The sequence below is a fragment of the Anomaloglossus baeobatrachus genome, chromosome 5 (assembly GCF_048569485.1).
Source record: "Anomaloglossus baeobatrachus isolate aAnoBae1 chromosome 5, aAnoBae1.hap1, whole genome shotgun sequence".
NCBI classification, from domain to species: Eukaryota; Metazoa; Chordata; class Amphibia; order Anura; family Aromobatidae; genus Anomaloglossus; species Anomaloglossus baeobatrachus.
Genome location: NC_134357.1, coordinates 69,493,307 through 69,520,147, shown reverse-complemented (window position 1 = coordinate 69,520,147; position 26,841 = coordinate 69,493,307). Strand labels below are relative to the sequence as shown.

The 26,841-nt window shown below is 51.0% G+C and overlaps 1 protein-coding gene across 1 annotated transcript in view; it reads left to right on the top strand.

Moving 5' to 3' along the window:
- The window catches only part of LOC142313301 (natural killer cells antigen CD94-like), a 58,153-nt gene that overhangs the window by 17,274 nt on the left and 14,038 nt on the right, over positions 1-26,841 (top strand). The window contains exons 4-5 of the mRNA XM_075352300.1: positions 21,214-21,362; positions 22,459-22,571. Of these exons, the coding sequence (XP_075208415.1) occupies positions 21,214-21,362; positions 22,459-22,571 (262 nt within the window). The remainder of the gene's footprint in view (positions 1-21,213; positions 21,363-22,458; positions 22,572-26,841) is intronic.

The following is a 26,841-nucleotide window of genomic DNA, read 5'->3' as shown; positions in this document are numbered from 1 at the left end:
CACTCGTTTTTTCCTCAGCTTTTTAGTGCCATAATCTTCAGGTTCTTATGGAGCTCTATGAAGTCTTCTTTTCTGTAGGACAAGTTGAAGTTTTCAAGGACAACATTCTTTTTATTATATAATACAAAAAACATGAAAATCATTTGAAATTCGGGTAAAATAGGGAAAAACGTAATTCCATCATTGTTTTGGAAGGTTTCTTTTTACAGAACACTATTTCCCCTTACAAAATAAAAACAAATGATTCTCACCTCTTATTCTGCCTCCATTACAGCGATAGGCAGAGAAGTTCAACGCACTCTCAAAAAGGGGATGCAAAAATGTGTTTTATTTTATAGACAAATGCTGAACAAAAAAAGGGTGCAGGGAAATTTCGACAATCTATAGGATGTTTTGACCCTAACGGGTCTTCTTCAAAGAGTGGTTAAAAAGTAGAGGGTGCTCCCACACCTGTATTGAGCTTGTCAGGTCAAGCCGGACAAAGGTACAGGAGTGCCCTTTTTCTGTCCAGCATTTGTCTTCAAATTTGGGTGTGCAGTGAACTTCTATGCTTAAATTCTATGGGATTATATTATCCTGTCTACCTGCACCTCAACCCCTTGACTGTGAGTGCATGTCAATTATATCCGGCTATTTCAGCAATGACAGCACTGGCTCTCTCAGTGCTCATGTGATGTCGTTTTGTCAAGTGAGCGCTGCAACCAATTAGAAGCCGCTTCACTCTCTACAACCCAGGGCATAAGAATTGCAAGATTTATCAACAAAAATACTTATACTCACTTCACTGCTCAACTCTTTGACCACTCCTGCTGCTCGCTGCCTGATGTCCAGTCCTCCGCACCTCTGGCATGTTTCATCTTTGGCTCACTGTTCACTCTAGAATAGGGCTTCCTCTAAAGAGAAAGTTCAATGTTCAGTGTGCATCATCATGGGCAAAAGTCCCAGCTTAGAGTGAACACTGGGGCATGATTTTCAGCGGCAGTCCTGGAGGTCATTGCAAATGCATAGTTAAAGGGGTATTCCAGACCTTCTCATGAAATTCATTCACATAGTCCTCACATTTCAATCAACGCGCGTGGTCAAGATTCTATTGTGCTGGCGACAAGACTGAGTATTCATGCAACCACAAGTATACAAAATATAAGTGAGTTAAGCAAGGCCACGCACGTCTAGTTGGAATATGGCTGGGAGAATGTATGTTGCATACTGTTAGGGCCAGATGGATGGGCAGACCCGGGAGGTGGATCCACTGGACCGAACTCCCCGAAGAGGGAACGGAGTCCGGTAGCCGGAGCACTTTAGGTAGCAGAACAGTCCGTGCACTTAGAACACAATGGAGAAGTCCCTGGGACCACGGGGTCACTGATGGTGGTCCGGGTGACGGAGCTCAGGTTTGGAAGCCGGGATGATGTCAGGCGGGGTCCGGAACCGTTGGAGCGAGATGGCGGGTCACCGCAGGGAACCGGGATGGTACGGACTGTCAGGATGGTAGATAGGCAGCGTTCGGGGTTTGAGATACAGCAGGACCGGATGGCAATGCAGGATCGGCTCTAAAAGAGAGAGAGGTAAGTATCTCACAGGAACACAAGGAGACCTGACTCCTAGCTTGGGAAACACGAAGAACAGGCCCCGCCCCCTTGGACAATAATCCCCTTTATACCCTGTACCTGTGTGCATCATTTCCTGTCAGTGGACACTGGCCCTTTAAGAAAGGGTCAGTGACCGCGCGCGCGCCCTAATGCGCATGCGCGCGGCCCGGGTGCCAGAAGCCAGGGCAGGAAGCTGAGAGGAGGAAGCAGCAGAGCCGGCCAGGGGCTGGGAAGCCGACGGGCGCCGGGAGCGGGGACCAGGAGGCCTGGGAAGCGCGGCCAATGGAGGCTGGAGAGCGGGGAGCGTGGCAGGTGAGCCGGGGAGCGGAGCAGAGGACCCGGGGAGCGTGACAGTACCCCCCCCACGCCCCCCTCCCCGCAAGCGGGACAGGAAGGCACGGATCAGCGGAGTACCCACATTCTCCTTGGGCTCCCAGGATCTATCTTCAGGGCCATACCCTGCCCAGTCCACCACGAAGAACTGTCGGCCTCGTACGGTCTTCATGGCCACGATATCCCTTACCGCATAGATGTCGTCCTCAGCAATAGGAGGAGGAGCCGGACTGGCAGCAGCGGAGAAGGGACCAAGGACAACCGGCTTGAGCAGGGAGACGTGGAAGGAGTTGGGTATCCTCATCGTGGCCGGAAGCTGCAGTTTGTAGGAGACCTCATTGATCTTGCCGATGACTTTAAACGGTCCGATGTAGCGAGGTCCCAGCTTGTAGGATGGTAACTTCAATCGGACGTACTTGGAAGCAAGCCAAACGAGATCTCCCGGAGAGAAACATGGAGGATCCAGACGTCTCTTGTTCCAGACGTCTCTTGTCCACGTGTCTCTTCATCCGCAGGGATGCACGTGCAAGGGACGCCTTAACTGAGTCCCAAATTGTTGTAAAGTCACGGAGTACTGCATCAGCAGCAGGGATGTCCGAGGAAGAGGATACAGGCAATGGGACAGACGGCTGAAGTCCGTAGACGACATGGAAGGGAGAACAGGAGGAGGACTCACTGACGTGGTGATTATGGGAGAATTCAGCCCAAGGAAGAAGTGTGGACCAATCGTCATGATGGGCGTTGACGTAGTGACGTAAGAAAGAGGTCAATATCTGATTGACCCGTTCCACTTGGCCGTTCGACTGAGGATGGTAGGCAGAAGAAAAGTCCAGCGTTACTCCCAGATGTTTACAGAGAGCTCTCCAGAAGCGGGAGGTGAACTGAGTTCCTCTGTCGGACACAATGTGTGATGGAAAGCCGTGCAAGCGGAAGATGTGATGTATATAGGCGTCCGCGAGTTCCTGGGCAGAGGGCAGTCCAGCCATAGGGACGAAATGGGCCATTTTAGAGAACCGATCCACCACGACCCATATGACTGTGTGTCCGGAGGACAATGGCAAGTCCGTAATAAAGTCCATCGCAATGTGTTGCCAGGGAACTGAGGGTATGGGCAGAGGCAGTAGACGGCCATATGGCAGGTGTTTGGGCGTCTTGTTCCTGGCACAAGAAGAGCAAGCAGAGACAAAAGAGGCGACGTCCATGCGAAGGGATGGCCACCAGTAATGACGTACAATCACACTCCATGTTCTCTTCTGACCAGCATGACCGGCTGTTTTCGAGGCATGGCCCCAGTGTAGCACTTTATGCCTGTCTGTCTCAGAGACATAGGTCTTCCCGGGCGGTATCTGGGCCAGGGTGACAGGAGCCACCGGAATAATCTTACTTGGACAGAAGATGGGTTGGGATGTCTCCTCTTCCTGCTCCATGGGCATGAAAGACCTAGACAAGGCATCAGCGCGTACATTCTTGTCCGCTGGTCGGAAATGGAGCTGGAAATCGAACCGGGCAAAGAACAAGGACCACCTGGCTTGCCGGGGGTTCAGTCGCTGAGCAGACCGCAGGTATTCCAGGTTTTTGTGGTCCGTGTAAATAATGACGGGGTACACTGCTCCTTCCAGAAGATAGCGCCATTCCTCCAGAGCCAGTTTGACTGCCAATAGCTCTCGATCACCGATGGTGTAATTGCGTTCAGGGGCGGAGAAGCTCTTGGAGAAGAAACCGCAAGTCACCATCTTCCCGGAGGAGGACTTCTGCATGAGCACTGCTCCGGCTCCTGAGGAGGAGGCATCCACCTCCAAGGTGAACTGGTGGTTTAACTCTGGACGGTGGAGTACAGGAGAGGAGGCAAAGGCTCGCTTTAGAGAGCCAAACGCGGCGTCGGCCGCAGGTGACCAGTCCTTTGGATTAGCCCCCTTCTTGGTCAAGGCGGAGAGAGGAGCAGTCAGAGCAGAGAAGTGAGGAATGAACTGGCGGTAATAATTGGCGAATCCCAGAAAACGTTGGATTGCCTTCAGTCCAGAAGGAGGAGGCCAGTTGAGAATGGCAGAGACCTTCTTTGGGTCCATCTGCAGTCCGGTCTCGGTGATGAGGTAACCCAGGAAGGGGAGAGAAGACTGTTCGAAGACACACTTCTCGTACTTGGCGTACAGACGATTCTCTCTCAGTCTTTGTAGAACCAGTTGCACGTTCTCTCGGTGGGTCTGGAGGTCCGGAGAGAAGACAAGGATGTCATCCAGGTATACCACCACACAGAGGTAGAGAAGGTCCCGGAACACGTCGTTCACTAATTCTTGGAAGACGGCTGGTGCGTTACACAGGCCGAAGGGCATCACGCAGTATTCATAGTGCCCATCACGAGTGTTGAACGCGGTCTTCCATTCGTCCCCCGAGCGAATACGGACCAGGTTGTAGGCACCCCGAAGATCCAACTTGGTGAAGACACGAGCTCCTCTGAGCCGATCAAACAATTCGGGGATGAGCGGCAGGGGGTACTTGTTTTTTACGGTAATTTGGTTCAATCCCCGGTAGTCTATGCATGGTCGTAGGTCGCCCTCTTTCTTCTTTACGAAGAAGAAGAAAGCTCCAGCAGGAGAGGAGGATCTCCGAATGAATCCCTTAGCCAGGCTCTCTGTGATGTATGTAGACATGGCCCTTGTTTTGGCTGGAGACAATGGATATATCCTTCCTCGAGGTGGTGTAGTTCCCGGGAGCAGGTCAATAGCACAATCGTAAGGACGATGTGGCGGAAGTACCTCTGACTCCTTCTTATCAAAGACGTCCATGAAGGACCAATAGGCTGAGGGTAGTCCCGGTAGGGTCTCTGGAACCGGAGGACGCCGGATGGGTTTTATGGTCTTCAGACAGGTGTCATGGCAAGAAGACCCCCATCGAGTGATATCGCCAGTGCCCCAGCTGACTGAAGGTTCGTGTGTCCGCAACCAAGGAAGACCCAGCAGGATTTGATGTGACATGTGAGGGAGGACGTAGAGAGCGATGTTCTCGGTGTGCAGAGCACCGATACGCAGTTCAAGCGGCTTGGTGATCTAGGAGATGGTGTCAGAGAGGGGTCTCCCATCCACAGAGGCAATCACAAGAGGTTTGGCGAGTGGAGTAACAGGCACCTGGTATTTGTCCACCGTGGCCTGCTGGATGAAATTGCCTGCTGCCCCAGAATCGAGGTACGCCTCAGCCGTAAACCGCGTCTCTCCCGTTGTCACTTGCACAGTCCATGTAACCGGGTCTGAGAGAGTCCCAGCACCTAGGGTGGCCTCTCCTACCAACCCTAGGCTTTGGAGTTTCCCGGCCTCTCTGGACAGGCGCGTAGCAGGTGTGTGCCCTCTCCGCAGTAGAAGCAGAGACCCTTGGCGAGTCGCTCTGCTCGACGTTGTTCAGACTGTCGCACACGGTCGATCTGCATGGGCTCATGGACGGAGGCACCAGAGGTCGTTGACTGGAGTACGGCGGGCTTCTGTGGAGGAGAGGCATGCCGTACCGGACGTCTCTCACGGGACACCTCTTTGGACCGCTCCTGAAAGCGAATGTCCACTCGAGTCGCTAGGGTAATCAGGGCGTCCAGGGTGGACGGTACGTCACGTCCAGCCAGCTCATCTTTGATTCGACCTGAGAGTCCTTCCCAGAAGGCGGCGGTTAGGGCCTCGTTATTCCACCCGAGTTCCGAGGCCAAGGTGCAGAAACGGATGGCGTATTGACCCATCGTCAGAGTTCCTTGACGTAACCGGGGAAGAGATGAAGCAGACGCGGAGGCGCGTCCTGGCTCGTCAAAGGTGCCGCGAAAGGCCTGCAGGAACTCTTGGAGGTTCTTGGTCATAGGGTCCTCCTTCTCCCACAAGGGGTTCATCCACGCCAGTGCCTCGCCCTCTAGGTGAGACATTATGAAGGCGACCTTGGCTTGGTCGGAGGCAAACAAATGCGGCAGCTGCGTGAAATGAAGGGAGCATTGGTTTATAAACCCCCTGCAGGTCTTGGGATCTCCGGCGTACCGGGGTGGTGAAGCCAAACGAAGTCTGGAAGCATCCGAAGAGGCTGCCACGGGAGCGGGAGCCGTGGATTGACTAGTGGAGACCCGGGGCGCTGAAGATGTGACCGAGGCTTGTAGCGTGTTCAGGCGGGCATCCACGGAAGTCATAAAGTTCAGCATGCGGGTCTGGACTTCACGCTGGCGTTGGAGTTCCTCTTGCAAGGCCGCTAGTGCTTCGGCGGGATCCATGGCCTGTTCTTACTATTAGGGCCAGATGGATGGGCAGACCCGGGAGGTGGATCCACTGGACCGAACTCCCCGAAGAGGGAACGGAGTCCGGTAGCCGGAGCACTTTAGGTAGCAGAACAGTCCGTGCACTTAGAACACAATGGAGAAGTCCCTGGGACCACGGGGTCACTGATGGTGGTCCGGGTGACGGAGCTCAGGTTCGGAAGCCGGGATGATGTCAGGCGGGGTCCGGAACCGTTGGAGCGAGATGGCGGGTCACCGCAGGGAACCGGGATGGTACGGACTGTCAGGATGGTAGATAGGCAGCGTTCGGGGTTTGAGATACAGCAGGACCGGATGGCAATGCAGGATCGGCTCTAAAAGAGAGAGAGGTAAGTATCTCACAGGAACACAAGGAGACCTGACTCCTAGCTTGGGAAACACGAAGAACAGGCCCCGCCCCCTTGGACAATAATCCCCTTTATACCCTGTACCTGTGTGCATCATTTCCTGTCAGTGGACACTGGCCCTTTAAGAAAGGGTCAGTGACCGCGCGCGCGCCCTAATGCGCATGCGCGCGGCCCGGGTGCCAGAAGCCAGGGCAGGAAGCTGAGAGGAGGAAGCAGCAGAGCCGGCCAGGGGCTGGGAAGCCGACGGGCGCCGGGAGCGGGGACCAGGAGGCCTGGGAAGCGCGGCCAATGGAGGCTGGAGAGCGGGGAGCGTGGCAGGTGAGCCGGGGAGCGGAGCAGAGGACCCGGGGAGCGTGACACATACTTGCTGTTGCATGACCACTCAGTCTCACTGCTGGCACTGGAGAGTCCTGACAGTGCACGCTGTATGCAATGTGAGGATTTACAAGTTTGCACTCACAAATAGTGACTGTAGCCTTTTGTAAAAAGCCTGGGTAACCTCCTTAACTATGGTGCCTGCTTGTAGCCTGAGGCTATGGCATAGGGTGGACACCTGGACAGAGATACGACAGGCATGAAGACAGCGGGTGTCATTGTCCTCTCTCTTAGGGTACACGAGCGTATAACTTGTGCGAGTATCTGATCGCAATGCCTGAGCCGTCTGCGGCTCTCCTGACAGGGGCGGGTAAGCAGCATAGAAATACATGCACCTGCTCATTTTAGGATAGAAGACAGCGAATCATATGCTCATGTGACAGTATCCTTAAAGATTTATGACAGACTCAGGCTTGGAGTCTCTCTTACATCATCTGAGACCATACACTTTAAATGTGTTTTTTTCATTTGGCAGCATCAGGGTTAATGTTAGTTTTGCCTTGCCAGAGCAAGCTCATTACAGTGGCCCATGTGTTTTCTCTGATTACCACTTCTGGCCTGGATAAATACCCCCTGCTTCCTGAATGGGGTGCCAGTTATTCAGTTAATTCTGGAGCTTGACCTGGAGTGGTGTGGAAGTGGCAACTGCTGTTGTCAACTGCTGCTGTATGGTGTGAAAGTACCTGTTGTAGTTACTTTCTCCTTTACTTTGTTACCCCCATCTTTGTCTGTGTACCTTTAGTAGTTCCCTGGTGTAATTTATTGGTGTGCGTGTGTTTCTGTTAGTACCCACTGGCTGTTGTTTTTTGTTGGTGACGTTTTTGGGATCTCCATCTCAGTCTGTCCCCTAGGGTGGTGGTTGTGGAGGGAATATTATCATGAGGGCCAGGACAGGAGATAGGGAGAGGTTGGGGCCTCAAACTTTGCTGCCTTCAGGCGTAATTCTGGGTTGAGAGTAAGCCAGGGGCCCCTCGTCCAGTCACTTCCCCAGCTGGTCATGCTCAGCATGACATAATAATCAGCCCTATCCATTTAGATTTTTGTGTTAGTATAACACAGGCTGCGGATCTTGCCAGCACATGCAAAACCTCGCTAATGAGGTCAAACTTTTGCGCTCTGAGATGGTGCAGCAGCTGCAGCAGGTTGTGGGTCTGTTGATCATGGTCCAATTCCCTCCTGAACCTAAAGTGGCCCTCCCAGACCGGTTTTCTGGGCGGGCGTTATACTTTAGGCTTCACCCCCATTTTTCAAGAATTGAGGTCCATCGAGTGGAGCTCATTGGTTCTCTGTTGTGGGAAGATCCCCAGTCTTGGGTCTTCTCTCAGGCTATGTGGTCTGTAAATGAGTTTTTTGTGGCTCTGGCCCTAGCCTGTTGGCATTTTCTTCTCATAATCCCAGCTTCACAATATCCCGCAGGTGGCATGGTCAGCTGAGGAGTACTGTTCAGAGTTTCAGAGATGGGCCATGGACACTCTATGGAAGATCTGGCTCTCAGAAGTCAGTTCGTCCAGGGGTTTTCAGCTAGGCTCAGGAACTCCCAACTGGAATACTGTAAGCCAACATCGCTGAAGGCTGCTCTGTCCCTTGCCATCAGTGTGGATAGACGCTTCAGAGAAAGATCCACCAAGACCAGGGTGTCTATAGCCATTTGGAGGTGGAGTTCCCACAGGTAGGTGGAGGAGCTCATTCAGGTTGGGGGGGCTCTCTTATCACAGGCAGCTGCCTTCTTTTCGCCATGGTATGAGGTTATGTTTCTATTGTGGGCATTTTCGCCACTTTATAGGGGTATGTCTTTCTCGTCCCAATCAGGTCTCCCCCCCTATGAGGTCGCATTCTCCTGGTTGCTTGGAGGAAGGTGATCAGGTTGTAACGATTTCCTCTATCATTCCCTCTGTGCCTACTACACCATCTGTGGAACATAGGAAGGATGTTCTTCCCTCTCCTCAGCGTTTACCTGAGTGTATGGACTATGAAGCGGTTTATCCTCATTTTAGTAAATGCTGTGTTTTTCCTAAAGAACAGCACCCCCCACATAGTGTTGAGGATAAAAGTACAGGGGTACTGATTTCCTTAGTTTCTTGTGCCCCTAAGGAGAATTGTCGCGGGCGGGGAGGAGGGTGTCAGCACACCGCGCTCACCCCTTCTGCTCGGGTCCGGCAGCTGCTCCTGGTGGCTCGAGCCGTAGGCCGGATCCCGGGGTTTCTCGAGCGACACTCCTCGCCCGTGAGTGAAAGGGGGGTGTTTGTTGGGTGTGGGGATTGTTATAGTTCGTGACGCCACCCACGGTTGTGGTGATTGCACCACCGCTGCTCAGTGTGGGGGTCCCGGGGATGGTGATGCGGAGCAGCCAGGTGTTGTGTTGCCCCTCCGTGGGTAGGGGTTGGTGATCCCGGGGCCCAGTGAAGAGATGTAAAGTGTAGGGCCTGGAGGGCGCAGGGACGCGGGGGCAGCGCTGTGCCTTGCGGCACTGTGGTACTCACTCAGCCTGAGACTTGGACACAGTTTGTACGGTAAACCAAACGGCTGGTAGGACGGTCCCACAGACGGCTGCACCTGCACTCCCGGTAGGTGACGGTGATGTCTCTCTTCCTTGCACCTGTGTTGACTGATGGTAGCGGTGGATTCCCTCCGGTTACCCGCTCCCCGACTGCAATCTGGGCCGGAGGAGCTCTACACTTTGCCCGCAGGCGCTGGCCCTGGGGAAACTGGTGCCCTGGCGGTGGCGGTGTCTCCCCTGTAATGGTCGGGCTGTTGCCGTCAATCGGGACTTGGTTGCTGGGGGATCTACGTCCCCTTCACTGACGGATTCGGCAAATTGGGCGACTCCTAGCCTTGCCGGGGTCCGAGAGGCCCCTGCCCTGGTGCTGACTGTCCTTCGGAACACTGCTCCAGACCACCGGGCACACAGCCAACGGGGTCCTTCCAGGAACTTCCAAACGGTCCCCCTCCAGACAGTCACCGCCGTCGCTGACCTTGCTGTTCTGGCCCTACACAAAGCTGGGCTCTCAGGCTTGCACACTCTCTGCTCTGTCACCACTTCTTGCTTTCCTCCTTTACCACTTCTCTTTCTTACTGTCACTTCGCTGTTTACTTTAGCCACCCTAGGCTACTCCTCCACTCCTTCCACTTCCTCCTCCCTGACTAGACTGCCTGGTAACTTCCTGCCTCCAGAGTTGTGAGCTCCTTGGTGGGTGGAGCCAACCGCCTGGCCCACCCCCTGGTGTGCATCAACAGACTCCTGGAGGAAGGCAACAAGGATTTGTAGGTTAGCAGATGTGCCTACCTGGAGTGTGGGGTGTGGTGGTGTTGTGACCTGTGTCCCCTGGCTTGCCCAGGGCGACACATTCCCCCTTAGCAAAATGCAGACCGTCCGCGGGCTGCCGTCCTACACCGGTTTTATTTTTCTGTAAAAAGGGGATAACAGGGTTAAACATATATACATTTCAATAACTTCTTCCCAAGACGGGAGGCACATTTACTTTTAACGTTGCAACGGTATACGGTCACGGTTTCCGCTCTCTCCCACCCAAGTAACCTGGCCCTGATGCTGCCCCTAAAACCCAGGCAGCACCCCTTGACCCACAGTCCAGCACACGGTACCCGAGCGGGATCTGTCCTTCCCTCCAGAGGGTAGCCACCGGTTCCTTTGGTGGCTGGGCCCTGGCCTGCTCTGCTCAGGGCCCTCCCTCCAACCTGCCTCTCCGGAGGCGGCACTGCGGAAACGGTAACGGTACCCAACATATTTACAAGCCACTAACGTTTGTGGTTGCCCTGCAGAGTTCACGGGCTTGTCCATGGCTAGTTCCCATGCATTTTTAAACTTTTAAACGGTCCCCACGGGGACAATGGTGCCAGCTCCAGCCGGTTGCAAATCAACAACAAATCAGGTGACTTCTTCGGATCATTTTCATTATCATTGCAGAACTTTCAAACTTTTTCAAACAGACACACAACACTCTTTTACATTTGCGGACCCCTCTTACTCATAGAACGGTCTCCCTGTACCTAAGTGGGGGTCTACCTAGGTTGGAACGGGTGGACCTTCGGGGCCCGGTGTCAGTGGTGCTAGACAGTGGGGTAGAGGGAACAATCGGTTCCTCCTCCCTGCTATAGTGTGGAGCAGGCGGAGGTGCAGGGGGGCTGGGTACAGATTCATCCCTGGGCACTGGCACTGGTTCTGGCTCACGGTTAACCGCTTCCACTACTTCTTCATCCACGGGTTGTGGGAACAGTATCACTGGAAGTATCACCGCGCCGTTCTGTGTAGGCCAGTTTGCTGGGAAGTCACCCATCACAGTGTGGATTACCTCTGCTGCCTTTTCCACTGGTGGAGGAACCAGTACTTCAGCCTCTGCCTTCAACGCTGGGGGGCATTTTTTTAGATGGTCCCGAGAAACTGTGGCCAGGGTGCCCCCTTGGTCACGACTGATCTGGTAGGTCTTCCCATTGTCCCACTCGGTGGGTTGTACAACGTAAGGGACTTGCTCCCACTGGTCATCCAGTTTATGGGCTTTTCTCTTCCGTTTCAGCACCACATCTCCTGGCTGGAAAGGACCTGCAGGCGCCTTCTGGTTGAACCGGTGCTCTTGCTGTTCTCGACTTCGACTGAGGTTTTTCTCCACATACTCCTGGATTTGCCGGTACTGGGTCCTCCTCCGACTTTCCCACTCTGCCGTTGAAGGGAGTGCTTCCGGAGCCTCCAACCCCATCTCCAGATCCACCGGCAGGCGGCCAGGCCGAGCCCTCATCAGATACGCTGGGGTGCACTTTGTCGAGCTGGACGGGATATTATTGTACATGTCGACCAAGTCGGGTAACTTTTCCGGCCACATGTTCCGTTCTTCCAGCGGTAGCGTCTTGAGGAGCCCCAGGACCAAGTGGTTCATTTTCTCGCACATGCCGTTGGTTTGGGCGTGGTACGGAGTGGTCCGGATCTTCTTGCAGCCGTACAACTGGCAGAATTCGTGAAACACTTCTGCTTCAAAAGCCGGGCCTTGGTCAGTCAGCACCTTCTCGGGGTACCCATGGGGTCGGCAAAAATAGGCCTGGAACGCTCGAGCAGCGGTTCGACCAGTCAAGTCCTTAACGGGGACTACCACCATAAATCTTGAGTAGTGGTCTACCATGGTCAATGCGTAGGTGTACCCACTTCGGCTAGGGGTGAGCTTGACATGGTCCAGGGCGACCAGTTCCAGCGGCTGATGGGTAACGATGGGATGTAATGGTGCCCTCTGGCTAGTCTCGTCCTTTCTCCTCAGTGTACAAGGACCGCACTCTCGGCACCAGGCTTCCACCGATTCCCGCATCCCACTCCAATAGAACCGCTCCCTCAACAGCATCTCCAGCTTTTTCCACCCGAAGTGGCCAGCACCATCATGGTACGCCCGCAGGACAGTAGCGACCTCAGCTTGAGGAACGATCAACTGGCATATTTTCTCATGGGTCTTTGGGTTGATCAGCTCACGGCACAGCCTCCCTTGGTGTAGGTAGAGCCGTTTTCGTTCTTTCCACAAGCGTTGGGCATCGGCTGGAGCGCTAGGGTCCATTCCCATGGCGCCCTGTTCCACCAGAGTCTTGACAAGGCGGACAGCCGGCGCTTGGTCCTGGGCGTCCTGCCACTCTTGACTGGGCCGCGGGTCCAGATCCACCCTTTGTTGACATACTTGTACCTTCTCAGGAGGCGGCTGGTGAAACGCAGGCAACTCAATCTCCTCGAGGTCATCATCCTCGCACCCCTCTTCTGACAAATGGGGCATCCGGGAGAGTGCATCTGCATTGAGGTTGACACGACCAGCTCGGTACTTTATGGTGAAATCATAGTTGGCTAACCGGGCTACCCACCGCTGCTCCAGCGCGCCCAACTTGGCCGTGTTCAAGTGAGTCAGCGGATTGTTGTCCGTGAATGCGGTGAATTTTGCTGCCGCCAAATAGTGACGGAACCGCTCCGTGATAGCCCACACCAACGCCAGTAGCTCGAGCTTGAAAGAGCTATAGTTCTCAGGGTTCCTTTCGGTCGGCCGGAGTTTTTGGCTGGCGTAGGCGATCACCTTCTCCTTTCCATCCTGGACCTGGGAGAGGACCGCTCCTAGCCCCACATTACTGGCGTCCGTGTGGAGGATGAATGAGCGCCCGTAGTCAGGGTACGCCAGGACCTCTTCTCCGGTCAGGGCCGCCTTCAACTGGCAAAAGGACTCCTCATGCTTGTCCTCCCACGACAGTGGGGCTCCGATGGGTCTACCACCTTTGGTCTGTCCCACGAGGAGATCTTGCATGGGGGCGGCCATCTTCGTGTACCCCTTTATAAAGCGCCGATAGTACCCCACCAGACCCAAAAACTGCCTTACCTCCCTCACGGTAGTGGGCCTCGGCCAGCTTTGGATAGCAGTGATCTTCTCAGGGTCGGGGGCGACACCATCCGCACTCACCACATGCCCTAGATATTGCACCCTGGGTTTCAGCAGGTGGCATTTTGAGGGCTTCAACTTCATCCCGTACTTAGCAAGGGACGCGAACACCTCGGCCAGGTGCTCCAGATGGGCTTCATACGTCTGGGAATAAACAATCACATCATCCAAATACAGCAGGACGGTCTCGAAGTTTAAATGTCCCAAACAGCACTCCATCAGCCGTTGGAAAGTCCCGGGGGCATTGCACAGCCCAAACGGCATGCTATTGAATTCGCAGAGTTCCATCGGGGTGGTGAAGGCGGTCTTCTCCCGGTCCTCCGGGGCCACGGCCACTTGCCAGTATCCGCTGGTGAGGTCAAGGGTCGAGAAGTAGTTTGCAGTTCTCAGTGCAGCCAAAGACTCTTCGATACGAGGCAACGGATAGGCATCTTTATGGGTTATCTGGTTGATCTTCCGGTAGTCCACACACATCCGCATGGTACCATCCTTCTTCTTGACCAGTACCAACGGAGCGGCCCAGGGACTACAGCTGTCCCGAATAACCCCTGCCTCCTTCATATTCTTCAACATATCTTTGGCACACTGGTAATGTGCAGGGGGAATAGGTCTATACCTCTCTTTGATAGGGGGATGTTCTCCCGTGGGAATGTGGTGTTGGACCCCCTTAATCTGCCCAAAGTCTAGGGGGTGCTTACTGAAAACCTGTTCGTACTCCTGCACCACCCTGTGTACCCCTGCCCTGTGATGTGTAGGGGTATCATCAGTGCCTACATGGAGCTGTTGGTGCCACTCCTTTGTGTCCCCCTGGGGTGGGGAAGTGTTGGTGGTAGGTGGGAGTGTGGATGGACTGGCTTCCTGGATAGTGTGAGGGTCCAGGGTGAGCAGCTTGGCAATGGTGGCATACCGGGGGAGCCTGACTTCTTCCTCCCCACAGTTCAACACTCTCACGGGCACTCTCCCTTTCTTCACATCCACCACCCCTCGGGCGGCTACTACAGTGGGCCAGTGCTCGGAAGGCATGGGCTCCATCATCGCAGGGTAGTCACGCCCCCGAGGCCCTACCGCTGCCCTACACCAAATCATCATCTCACTCCTAGGGGGCACAGTCAATGGAGCAACATCCATCACTCTCACTCCACCAATCTCCCCTCCGGTTGAGCTTACATGCTGGCGGTACATCAGGGCGCGGATCTCACGCTGCACAGCCCTCTGCCGGCTCCCCGCCGCCGTAGCGGCTAGCTGTTGCAATAGGTTCAACACATCAGCCATGCAGTGTTCCATCACATTGGTTCCCAGCACTATTTTCGGGTTATGATCACTGGGTTCATTCATGATCACAATCATACCCTGGTGTTGCAGTTCAGCTTGCCCCACTGTCATAGCCACCTGTTTATACCCCACCTGGGTCAATGGAAGTCCATTAGCGGCAATCAAATTTATACTATTGTCTGGGGGCGCCAGCTCGTCTGTGGCCCAATATTGCTGATACAACGTGTACGGTATGGTAGTTACCTGTGATCCAGTGTCCAAGAGAGCCATCACTGGTATGCCGTCCACAGCCACAGGGATGATAGGGCGGGCCCCGACATATCGGTCTCGCCAGTCCGGGGGGCCACGGTGTTCTACTCCTGAGGATTGGCCCGGGGCCCCAGGGGTTGCTCGTTTAACGGGCACTGTCGGTAATAATGGCCCGGTTTACGGCAATTGTAGCAGATTGGAGGTCTGCTCCGCGGGTTGTTAGCGCTTCTCCGTTGCATCCAGGGAACATCTTCGGGACTGTCAGCAAGCTGTATCTGTGCCGGAGGCTGAGATCTGGTCAGAGGTTGTAGCGCAGCAAGGATCTTGGCAAGGTCTCCGTCCATGCGACGGACCTGGGCTGCCAGTTCTTCCACTGTGCTGCTCGGGGCTGCAGGTATTAAGGAGGTTGGTTTGGCTGAGGCCGCCACAACGGGAGCTGTCTCGGCGGGCCACGGGACGGGTTCCAGAACTTCAGCAGCTGGGGGCTGTAGTGCTTTGATAGCCCGCTCTTTTAACACAGCAAAGTCCACATCAGGGTGTTCCAGGGCCCACAGCCGGAGTTGTTTACGATCCTCAGGGGACCTCATCCCCTGCGCAAATTGCTCCACTAACATCTTGTTGCTGTCCGCCTCATTAATAGAGTTCACTCGCTTCAGCGTGCGGAGGGCGGTCTGCAGACGTAGAGCATAGTCCCGAATGCTATCCCCAGCTCGTTGCCGGCACTGGTAAAACTGCATCCTCAGCTCAGCTTCGGTCCGGGTCTCGAAGGCAGTCTGTAGCTTCTCGAAAATGGTGGCTACAGAGAGCCGGTCCCCCTCGGCCCAGGTCTCCGCTTCCTGCTCCGCCGCACCGGTTAGCTGGCCTAGCACTATCGCTGCACGTTGCTTATCAGTCAGGGGGTACAGCTCTAGCAACGGGTTAAGCTTTTTCCGGAAGGCCTGTAGGGCATCCGGTTTCCCGTCATACTGCGGTAGCCAGGCAGCTCCGGGCGCATAGGGCAAGGAAAACGGCATGACCTGAGCAAGCGCGGGGGCCGCGGCACCTCCCGCCGTTACGGCCGGGACCTGGGCAGGCCCATTCCCATCTGCGGGTGCCGCTGCGGCTGCGACCACCGCTCCTCCAGCGGCTCCGTCGGGCGCAGACATCTTGTTTCCGTCCCCCTTAGCTCTTTCCGGCCCCTCCTCTCTCGGGGCGGGGTTTTGGCCTTCGCGCCTCTACTGCTCGAGAAGACGCTCGAGCGGGAACTTTTCGCGCCAAAGATGGCGGCTTCTGAAATTTTTCTGCCGGATACCTCCGGCGGTAACAAGGCGCACCTCTACCAGACGGCAGAGCGGTAAGATCCTGTTCGTGACGCCAAGTTGTCGTGGGCGGGGAGGAGGGTGTCAGCACACCGCGCTCACCCCTTCTGCTCGGGTCCGGCAGCTGCTCCTGGTGGCTCGAGCCGTAGGCCGGATCCCGGGGTTTCTCGAGCGACACTCCTCGCCCGTGAGTGAAAGGGGGGTGTTTGTTGGGTGTGGGGATTGTTATAGTTCGTGACGCCACCCACGGTTGTGGTGATTGCACCACCGCTGCTCAGTGTGGGGGTCCCGGGGATGGTGATGCGGAGCAGCCAGGTGTTGTGTTGCCCCTCCGTGGGTAGGGGTTGGTGATCCCGGGGCCCAGTGAAGAGATGTAAAGTGTAGGGCCTGGAGGGCGCAGGGACGCAGGGGCAGTGCTGTGCCTTGCGGCACTGTGGTACTCACTCAGCCTGAGACTTGGACACAGTTTGTACGGTAAACCAAACGGCTGGTAGGACGGTCCCACAGACGGCTGCACCTGCACTCCCGGTAGGTGACGGTGATGTCTCTCTTCCTTGCACCTGTGTTGACTGATGGTAGCGGTGGATTCCCTCCGGTTACCCGCTCCCCGACTGCAATCTGGGCCGGAGGAGCTCTACACTTTGCCCGCAGGCGCTGGCCCTGGGGAAACTGGTGCCCTGGCGGTGGCGGTGTCTCCCCTGTAATGGTCGGGCTGTTGCTGTCAATCGGGACTTGGTTGCTGGGGGATCTACGTCCCCTTCACTGACGGATTCGGCAAATTGGGCGACTCCTAGCCTTGCCGGGGTCCGAGAGGCCCCTGCCCTGGTGCTGACTGTCCTTCGGAACACTGCTCCAGACCACCGGGCACACAGCCAACGGGGTCCTTCCAGGAACTTCCAAACGGTCCCCCTCCAGACAGTCACCGCCGTCGCTGACCTTGCTGTTCTGGCCCTACACAAAGCTGGGCTCTCAGGCTTGCACACTCTCTGCTCTGTCACCACTTCTTGCTTTCCTTCTTTACCACTTCTCTTTCTTACTGTCACTTCGCTGTTTACTTTAGCCACCCTAGGCTACTCCTCCACTCCTTCCACTTCCTCCTCCCTGACTAGACTGCCTGGTAACTTCCTGCCTCCAGAGTTGTGAGCTCCTTGGTGGGTGGAGCCAACCGCCTGGCCCACCCCCTGGTGTGCATCAACAGACTCCTGGAGGAAGGCAACAAGGATTTGTAGGTTAGCAGATGTGCCAACCTGGAGTGTGGGGTGTGGTGGTGTTGTGACCTGTGTCCCCTGGCTTGCCCAGGGCGACACAGAATCTTAGGCCTCGATGTCTCCCCTGGAAAGGTGGTCAGAGGGGGGCGGCCGTGATTCCTGAGGACCAAGTTATGTTTCCTTGTAGTGAGTCACCTGTTGCTGATCCTTCCGAGTGATTACCTGGTGGCAATGGTGTGCATATGAATAAATGTTAAGGTCCAGACCAGTTAATGACTTTGTGTGGGCGTCCTCTAGGAACATCAAGTGGAGGGGTACTTTGGTGGTTCAGGGATCATGGTTCCTCAGTCCTTATAGGGTGGTGGAGATTGTGGGTCCTTAGGTCATACAGCTGGAGCCACTCCCGGTGTTTAACACTCACAACATCATACCCAAGTTGGCGCTCTAGAGATGTATTTATTTTTGAGCCAACGTAATGGCCTTTGGTTCTGGCATGTTTTCCTGGGTTACCGCTGGGGACTGTTCACATTTTAGGTGAACACCGGTGGTTTAGCCAGTTTTTAGGAGTTGTGCCTATTTTTGTTTTCATTAGTGTGTAGTCCTGAGAGTCCTGAGGCCCCTCGTTAATGGGAGGTACTGTCACAGTCCACTCTTTTAGAGATTTGTGACATACTCAGGCTCGGAGTCTCTGTTACACCATCTGAGACCACACACTTTAAACATTTTTTTTTCTTTTGGCAGCATAGGGGTTAATGTCAGTTTTGCCTTGCCTGCTGCAAGCTCATTAACTCGGCACAGGTGTTTTCTCTGATTACCACTTCCAGCCTGGATAAATACCCCCTGCTTCCTGAATGAGATGTTGGTTATTCAGTTCATTATGGAGCTTGACCTGGAGCAGTGTGGAGGTGGTTTCTGCTGCTGTTGCTGTCGTTGTTGGCACCTGCAGTTTGGTGTGAAAGTACCTCTTGCAGTTACTTTCCCCTTTTCTTTGTTTTGTTTGTTACTACTCTTTTGGCACCTGTTGTAGTCCCCTGGTGTGGGATATTGATGTACGCATGTTTCGGTTGGTACTCCCTGTTTGTTGTCTGTTGTTGGTGGGCTGTTGGTGTCTCTGTCCCGGTCTGTCCCCTTAGGTGGTGGGTGTGGAGGGGACATTATCATCAGGGCCAGCACAGGAAATAGGGAATGGCTGGGGGTTCAGATGTCAATACCTTCAATCGTAATTCTGGGTTGATGGAAAGTCTAGGGTACCCCCATAGCTTGAGGGTAAGCAGAGAGGCACCCCCCATCCTATCAATCTCCCAACCGGTGGTGCAAGGAGTTATGATAGCATCTGGAGACATGAGCAGGGAGCTATTTTTGTTTTTTTTTTATGGCCCTTTTCCTACTTAGAAAGATGGGGACCACAGCTGGCCACCATTTTGCTAAAATTATCTGAAGTGAATTACAAACAATTCTGTATTTTCCTAAATGTGATTGTTTTAATAAAAATTCATGTAGAATTCAATTTTGCTGATTTCTAATAACCATGTTAAACTGCACAGAATTTTCATAGTCTTTTATTTGTCTAAATAATTCCATCGCAAGGTATTTTTTTTTTCCAAAATGTAGTATATTGTATTACATGAGGCAAAAAAGCATTTATGTATTTCTGTGGAAGAGGGATTGAGTTCAGCAGAATTATGAATGTTGCTCTGCAGTGGCATAATTACTGTCCTATGAGCTCTGGTGCAAAATTTGGTCCTGGTCCCCCACCATCATGTAGGTCAGATGGACAATGATACTGTAATAATGTCCCCCATTTTGGCACCTATCATGTAATAATGTCTTTCATCCTGGCCTTATCCTATAATAATGTACTCCATCCTATCATCTATCCTGTAATTATGTCCTCCTTTCTGGCCCCTGCCTTGTATTAATGTCCTCCATTCTGGCCTGTATTCTGTTATAATGTCCCCCGTTCTGGCCCATTTTTTTTATAATGTTCCCCTTGCTTGCCCCTATCCTGTAATAATTTCTTCCATCTTGGACCCTCTCCTGTAATACTGTCCTTCTTCTTAGCCCCCATCTTGTCATAATGCCTTCCAACTTCTAATGGCCTCCATCCTGTAAAAACATCCCTTGTCCTTAACCCCCATTCTGAAGTAATATCCTCTGTACTGGACCCCCATTCTGTCATAATGTCCTCTGCCCTACAATAATATACCCCTTCCTGGCCCTATCTTATAATAATGTCTCCTGTCTTTTGCCCCCATTCTGTAATAATGTCCCTTGTCCCTTGCCCCCACCCAGGTATAATGTCCCCCATCCTGGACAATTCCTTTTTGTTTAAAAAAATAAATGATTATTCATACTTTCTCCTGCTTCCATGACTTGAGGCATCCTCTTCCATAGATATGACAGAAGCCAGCAGATGACCCCTTACGATAAACCTTAATATCTCCCCCTCCCATGATGTGCAGCATCCTCTTCTATAGCTGCCGCAGAAGCTGTCAGGCTCACATTGATGTCACTGCCATGTACCGCCTGTCACTGGAATGCCGACGTCTGCTACCGACCTCTAATTGGCCAACTGCATGTATTGCAACATAGGGAGCAGGAGGGTCTCTATGTAGCAATATCTTTCAGCGGAATGTGTGTTTGAAGGTTTCTCACACAGGCCCAGTCAAGGTTGCACCAACTGCGACCGAGATCGTTACAGCCCTGCTGCTCAGGACTGTGATTTAAACAGCAATTTGATACAAAATAAGCCATGTAATATATATTAAAATGTACAGTGGAACCTTGGTTTAAGAGTAACTTGGTTTGAGAGCGTTTTGAAAGACAAGCAAAGCTTTCTAAAAATGTGTAACTTGGTTTAAGAGCAATGCTTTACAAGAAGAGCAAATACTCACCGTGCACACTTCCGGGTCCGTCCTTTCACCGCGCTCTGACCCGCTCTAGAGCTAACTTTCTGTACATATGTATTGTATACTGTACACAGTATACCATTGTACAGTACAGTATATACTATATAGCATGTCTAGCAATTTGCATTTGTGGATACACTGTTGTACTTTCTTTCTGCTAACCAGAACAGCACATTAATTTTACTGTATCTCTCGCACACCAACAATTTTATTTTAAGCTAATGTGCAGTTTACTTTACTTTATATGTTCTTTACTGTACAGTATTTTGTATTAGTGTACTGTAATTATTAGATATGAATACAGTACATTATTTTGTATTACTGTAAGAAGTTTGTATAAATACAGTAAATACTTTTGGGTTGTGGAACGAATTGCCTGTGTTTCAATTATTTCCTATGGGAAAATTCGCTTTGATATAAGAGTAACTTGGTTTAAGAGCACACTCCCGGAACCAATTCTGCTTGTAATCCAAGGTTCCACTGTAGTATTATTCAGTGCTCATTTAGCATTATGGAGCCCACATATAGTATTATGCAACCTCTACATAGAATTATGTGTTATAATCGCCGAGGGGCGGCAGGTGTCTGGGAGTTTACCCACTGGACCGTACCCCGGACTCCCCTATACAGGGATTGTCAGGCACAGCCCAAGGGGGCCTAAATGCATGGCAGCCAGGTCCAGTGATGTTGGCTCTGACGGACTAGTGAGTCTCTGATATCCGGTACAGGTGTGCTCAGATTTGGCAGCATGAAGCATTGCTTTGGTTTAAGAGTAACTTGGTTTAAGAGCACACTCCCAGAACCAATTATGCTCGTAATCCAAGGTTCCACTGTATATCTTATTTTTACAGTATTACGTGTCAACTAACTGAAACAGTATGTGAACAAGGAAACATTTTGCTGTAAATGCAATACTTATTCATTCATAGACTTTTAACATTCAGTTTTTTTTTGTTTAGAATTATGTCTACTTTGTCCAATGAACTGGGTTCTAATACAGAAAAAATGTTACTATATGGTGGACAAAATGATGTCATGGCAAGAATCTCAGAGCTTTTGTGAAAGTCAAAACTCCACTCTTATAATGCCAAAAATTCCTGAAGAAATGGTAAGAAAATTAAAATATAGGACAAACAAAAGAGGGGTGTAACTATATAGTATCCATAATTAAATTGCCTACTGTTTAAATCAGGTTTTTACATTACATTTTTTTAAATTTTATTTCTAAGTGAAAAAATTAACAAATAGACATCTTAATATTTTTTTTTTTACTAACCACTGAGTCTATTCTAGACTCATACTTCCTGTTATTTCAGTAAAACTACATGTAACTCTGGACTGCAGGCTTGTGAATACCAACAAAAAAGTGACCGTTGCACTCTGCAGCGCTAAGATATGTGTAACAATGAATATAGGAATATGAGTATGCATTACTGCTCTTAATTTTTTTTTACAAAATTGATATTTTGCACACAAAAATGGCCAGTTTATGTGAGCCCAACAGTCAACACCAAGGTAATCTCTTAATGTTGGGTCCCCTAAGACACTAATGCCTCTCTTTTGGTTAAAAAAAAAATACAATTTATGGCTGAAAATTGAACCTACTAATGAAGGATTAAAATTGCATAAGGCTGAGGAGCAGGAATGCTCAATCAGAGAGCATGACTATCTAATCTAAGAAAAAGACTCATGGCACATCCTACCTTTCTAATATGAACAGGCGCACACTGAACAAGAGATACGGTATATTAACAAAAAAAGAGACAGTTGCACTTTGCTGTGCTAAGATATGTGTAACAATTAATATAGGAATATGAATATGCATTTCTGCTATGAAAAGCATAAAAAAAAAGAGATAAAAAAAATTGAGATACTGAGCACACAAAAATGGCCAGTTTTATGTGAGCCCAATGGCCAATGCCAAGGTGAGCTCTTAATGTTGGGTATCAATTTTATTGTAGGTTTTTTAACCCAAAGAAAGACATTAGTGTGTTAGGGATCTATCTTTTTCCATTTTCCAAGAACAACCTCTTAGAGACTGGATGGAAAGAGATGGCAACTCGACTCTTCAAACTCTTCCGATTTCCCCATAGGTGTTCAATTGGATTCAGATCAAGTTATTATATGTATACAATATATGTGTGGGAGAATGTGTCAAAAACTCTTAATTTTTAATTATGTTTATATTTATTTGTTATTTTCAGAAATTGATGAGTTGCAGTTTCCAAAGGTCTTTTCCACTCAATGTATGGATAGGTCTTACGTGTTCTTTAAAATCAAATGAAAGATGGTTGTGGATGGATAACTCAACATATGCGTGAGTAATAATATATATTTTTATAACCCTTAATTTCACTTTGCTATTACTAAAAGACGATTCCGTATCCATATTTTTCTGGATGAGTTTCCATTTTTTAACACATTGTCTTTTTAGGTATCAGGTTTTTTTTGTTCTTTTTTTTGTTTTTTTTGTTTTTAATCTTCATTGTAAGTGGAGCTTCTTTTTTCTGATAGAGATCCAATTTAAAGGCAGTCACCACTAGAGGGAGTTAGACAATCCCCGTATACTCTGTCGCAGTTGTGAAAAAAAATTGTACAATTTTTATAGCACCTCTGATCAGCTCTACCAAATTTTTGAAAAGTGGGCTCACTTGGAGAGAGCATGGGCTAGCGCAGCCAGGAAATTCATCATGCATCATCAAAAAGCCCTCCCTTGACCCTTCCTCTGTGTCAAACTATCGCCCCATATCACTTCTCCCATGTGCCTCAAAACTACTGGAACAGCATGTCCATCTTGAACTGTCCTCACACCTCTCTTCCTGCTCTCTTTTTGACTGGTTCCAATCTGGCTTCCGACCCCATCATTCGCAGATCTACCTCTCTGGACCGGACATCACCTCCCTACTAACCAGAATCCCACAATGTCTGTCTGCTATTTCATCCTTTTTCTCTGCTCAATTTCTATAACTGAACATGGACAAAACAGAATTCATTGTCTTTCCTCCTCCTCACTCAACCCCCCCACCTGACATATCCATCAATGTCAATGGCTGCTCACTTTCCCCAGTGCCACGCGCTCGCTGCCTGGGAGTAATCCTAGACTCTGATATTTCTTTCAAGCCACACATCCAAGCCCTTTTCACCTCTTGCCGCCTCCAACTCAAAAATATTTCCCGGATCCGTACATTCCTTTCCCAAGAAGCTGCAAAAACCCTAATACATGCCCTTATTATCTCCCGTCTGGATTATTGCAACCTCCTGCTCTGTAACCACCCTTCTAACAGTCTCGTACCCCTTCAATCAAATCTAAACTATGCTGCCCGGCTAATCCACCAGTCCCCCCCGCTACTCCCAGACCTCTCCTCTCTGCCAATCCCTTTACTGGCTTCCCATTGCCCAACGACTCTAGTTCAAAACACTAACCATGACATACAAAGCCATCCACAACCTGTCTCCTCCCTACATCTGTGACCTAGTCTCCCGGGACTTACCTGCATGTAACCTTCGATCATCACAAGATCTCCTTCTCTACTCCCCTCTCATCTCCTCTTCCCACCATCGCATCCAAGATTTCTCCCGTGCCTCCCCCATACTCTGGAATGCTCTGCCACAACACATCAGACTCTCGCCTACCTTGGCAAGCTTCAAAAGGAACCTGAAGAGACACCATTTCCGACAAGCCTACAACTGCCGTAACCCTCAGTCGGATACTCGCCGCACAATCAGCTCTACCCTAACCTACTGTATTCTCACCTATCCCTTGTAGACTGTGAGCCCTCGCGGGCAGGGGCCTCTATCCTCCTGTACCAGTCTGTGCCTTGTATTGCTTATGATTATTGTACTTGTCCCTATTATGTACACCCCTTTCACAAGTAAAGCGCCATGGAATTGATGGTGCTATAATAATAAATAATAATAAAAACAATAATAATAATGCTGATGTAAATTATGACAAAATTGTACATTAGTCTTTAACTGGAGAGCGTTTATTGTTTTGTGTTGGTGCCAAATCCATTTAATGACTCATGCCTCTTTAAGAATTTGGTGTATCCTATTTTTTGCACTGTTCATGAAGACTAGAGTTGAACGCGGTTCGTGGTTCGCGGTTCTCCAGTTAGCAGTTCAAGTGATTTTGGGGGGTGTTCTAGTTAGAACTCGAACTCGAGCTTTTTGCTAAAAGTTCAGCAGCTCGAGTTACATTCGAGAACGGTTCTATCACTATAAATGTGGCTTTTCACAGTAAGGCTATGTGCACATGTTGCTATCTGCATGTGTCCTGCGTCCCCAGCACAATCCCTCTCCCTTTCCTACTCACCGATCACGGGCGTCTCGCTCCCCGGCTGTCACAAATCTGCGGCGTCTTTCCCTCTTTAGAAAATGGCTGCCGCTTCATTAGTCAATTAGTTATTCCATGCTTTCCCCGCCCACCGGCGCTTATGATTGGTTGCAGTCAGACATGTCCCCAAGCTGAGTGACAGCTGTCTCAAATAAATAAAAAAAAAAAATGCGGTTTCCCCCATATTTGCTACCAGCCAGGATAAAGCCGCACGGCTGGAAGCTGGTATTGTCAGGATGGAGAGCGCCCCGGTATGGAGAGCCCACCACCCTAACAATATCACCCTGCAGCCGCCCAGAATTGCCGCTTCCATTAGGTGCGACAGTCCTGCGGGACTCTACCCGGCTCATCCCCAATTGCCCTGGTGCGGTGGCAATTGGGGTAATCATGAGTTTAATCATGGCAGGCGTCTCCCCGAGATACCTTCCATGATTAAACTGTAAGTGAAAGTAAATAAACACACACCGTGAAAAATCCTTTATTTGGAATAAAAGACAAAAAAACAACCCTGGTTCACGCCTTTATTAATCCCAATAATACCCCTCCAGGTCCGAAGTAATCCACACGACAAGGTCAGCTCTGCTCTCTCGGGATGTAGTGGCTCCTTAGCAATGAAGCAGAGACTTCAGTCAGCACAGCAGGCTTCCAGATTAGAACATTTGCCTATCTCTTTCGTAAGAGACAACAGACTAGTGGATAAAGTGCCCGCCTAAGAAGCATAATGTTGGGAGTAGAGATGAGCGAACCAGCCGCGGTTCGGCTCGAGTTCGGTTCGTCGAATGGAGGTCTCGTTCGAGTTCAGTTCGGCGAACGTTTGACGAACCGAACTCAAACCGCATAGGAAACAATGGCAGGCAATCACAAACACATAAAAACACCTAGAAAACACCCTCAAAGGTGTCCAAAAGGTGACAAATAACTCACAACACAAACACATGGGAAAGTGACAAGGACATATACTCATGCGAAAACAAAGGAGCTGGACAAGGAAAAAGAGGAGGAGACACAGATATGAGTATATGCAAGGGAACGTCGATGCCATTACTGTGCAACTTGAGCCCTGCTCATTTTAGGCTTCCAATCTGGATAAATTGCCTGAGCTCACCACGTACGCCTTGGGGATCTTGTTGTGTCCCGCAGCCAGCAATTTCTCGGAACGTGTCCTCAGTGCTGCTGGGGGTGTGCTGACAGCTAAGCACACGCATCTGTCCACTGACAATGTGGACAGACTAACGTTCACCAAGATGAACAAGTCATGGCTCTCAGAGGACTTTTCTTCCCCTGGGTCATCCAGGGGAGGTGAAAGGCATGCGTATTTTTGAGAGTGCTTCATGCAAAGCATCTTTTTTATTTTGAAAATGGGGTCAACTGATGCCAGTCAAGTGGGGTGTGTGTGGCCCAATTAGTGGAAACGAGGGAGACTGTGGTTGGAGTCCCCTCGCTGTGTTTGTAAAAGAACCAAGATGAACAAGTCATGGCTCTCAGAGGACTTTCTTCCCCTGGGTCATCCAAGGGAGGTGAAAGGCATGCAGATTTTTGAGAGTGCTTCATGCAAAGCATCTTTTTCATCTTGAAAATGGGGTCAACTGATGCCAGTCAAGTGGGGTGTGTGTGGCCGAATTAGTGGAAACGAGGGAGACTGTGGTTGGAGTCCCCTCGCTGTGTTTGTAAAAGAACCAAGATGAACAAGTCATGGCTCTCAGAGGACTTTTCTTCCCCTGGGTCATCCAGGGGAGGTGAAAGGCATGCGTATTTTTGAGAGTGCTTCATGCAAAGCATCTTTTTCATTTTGAAAAGGTGGGTCAACTGATGCCAGTTAAGTGGGGTGTGTGTGGCCCAATTAGTGGAAACGAGGGAGACTGTGGTTGGAGTCCCCTCGCTGTGTTTGTAAAAGAACCAAGATGAACAAGTCATGGCTCTCAGAGGACTTTTCTTCCCCTGGGTCATCCAGGGGAGGTGAAAGGCATGCGTATGTTTGAGAGTGCTTCATGCAAAGCATCTTTTTCATCTTGAAAATGGGGTCAACTGATGCCAGTCAAGTGGGGTGTGTGTGGCCCAATTAGTGGAAACGAGGGAGACTGTGGTTGGACTCCCCTTGCTGTGTTTACATGCTTTTAGAAGGGCATGACATGGCTTAGAGGTTGACTTTCAGCATCTGCAAACTGTTGGGTACCAAAATGCTTCCTTTCCAACCTTTTTAACCGAGGATTTTCGAGACCTTATGCCCATCGCAGTGCCCCAAGAGCCCATG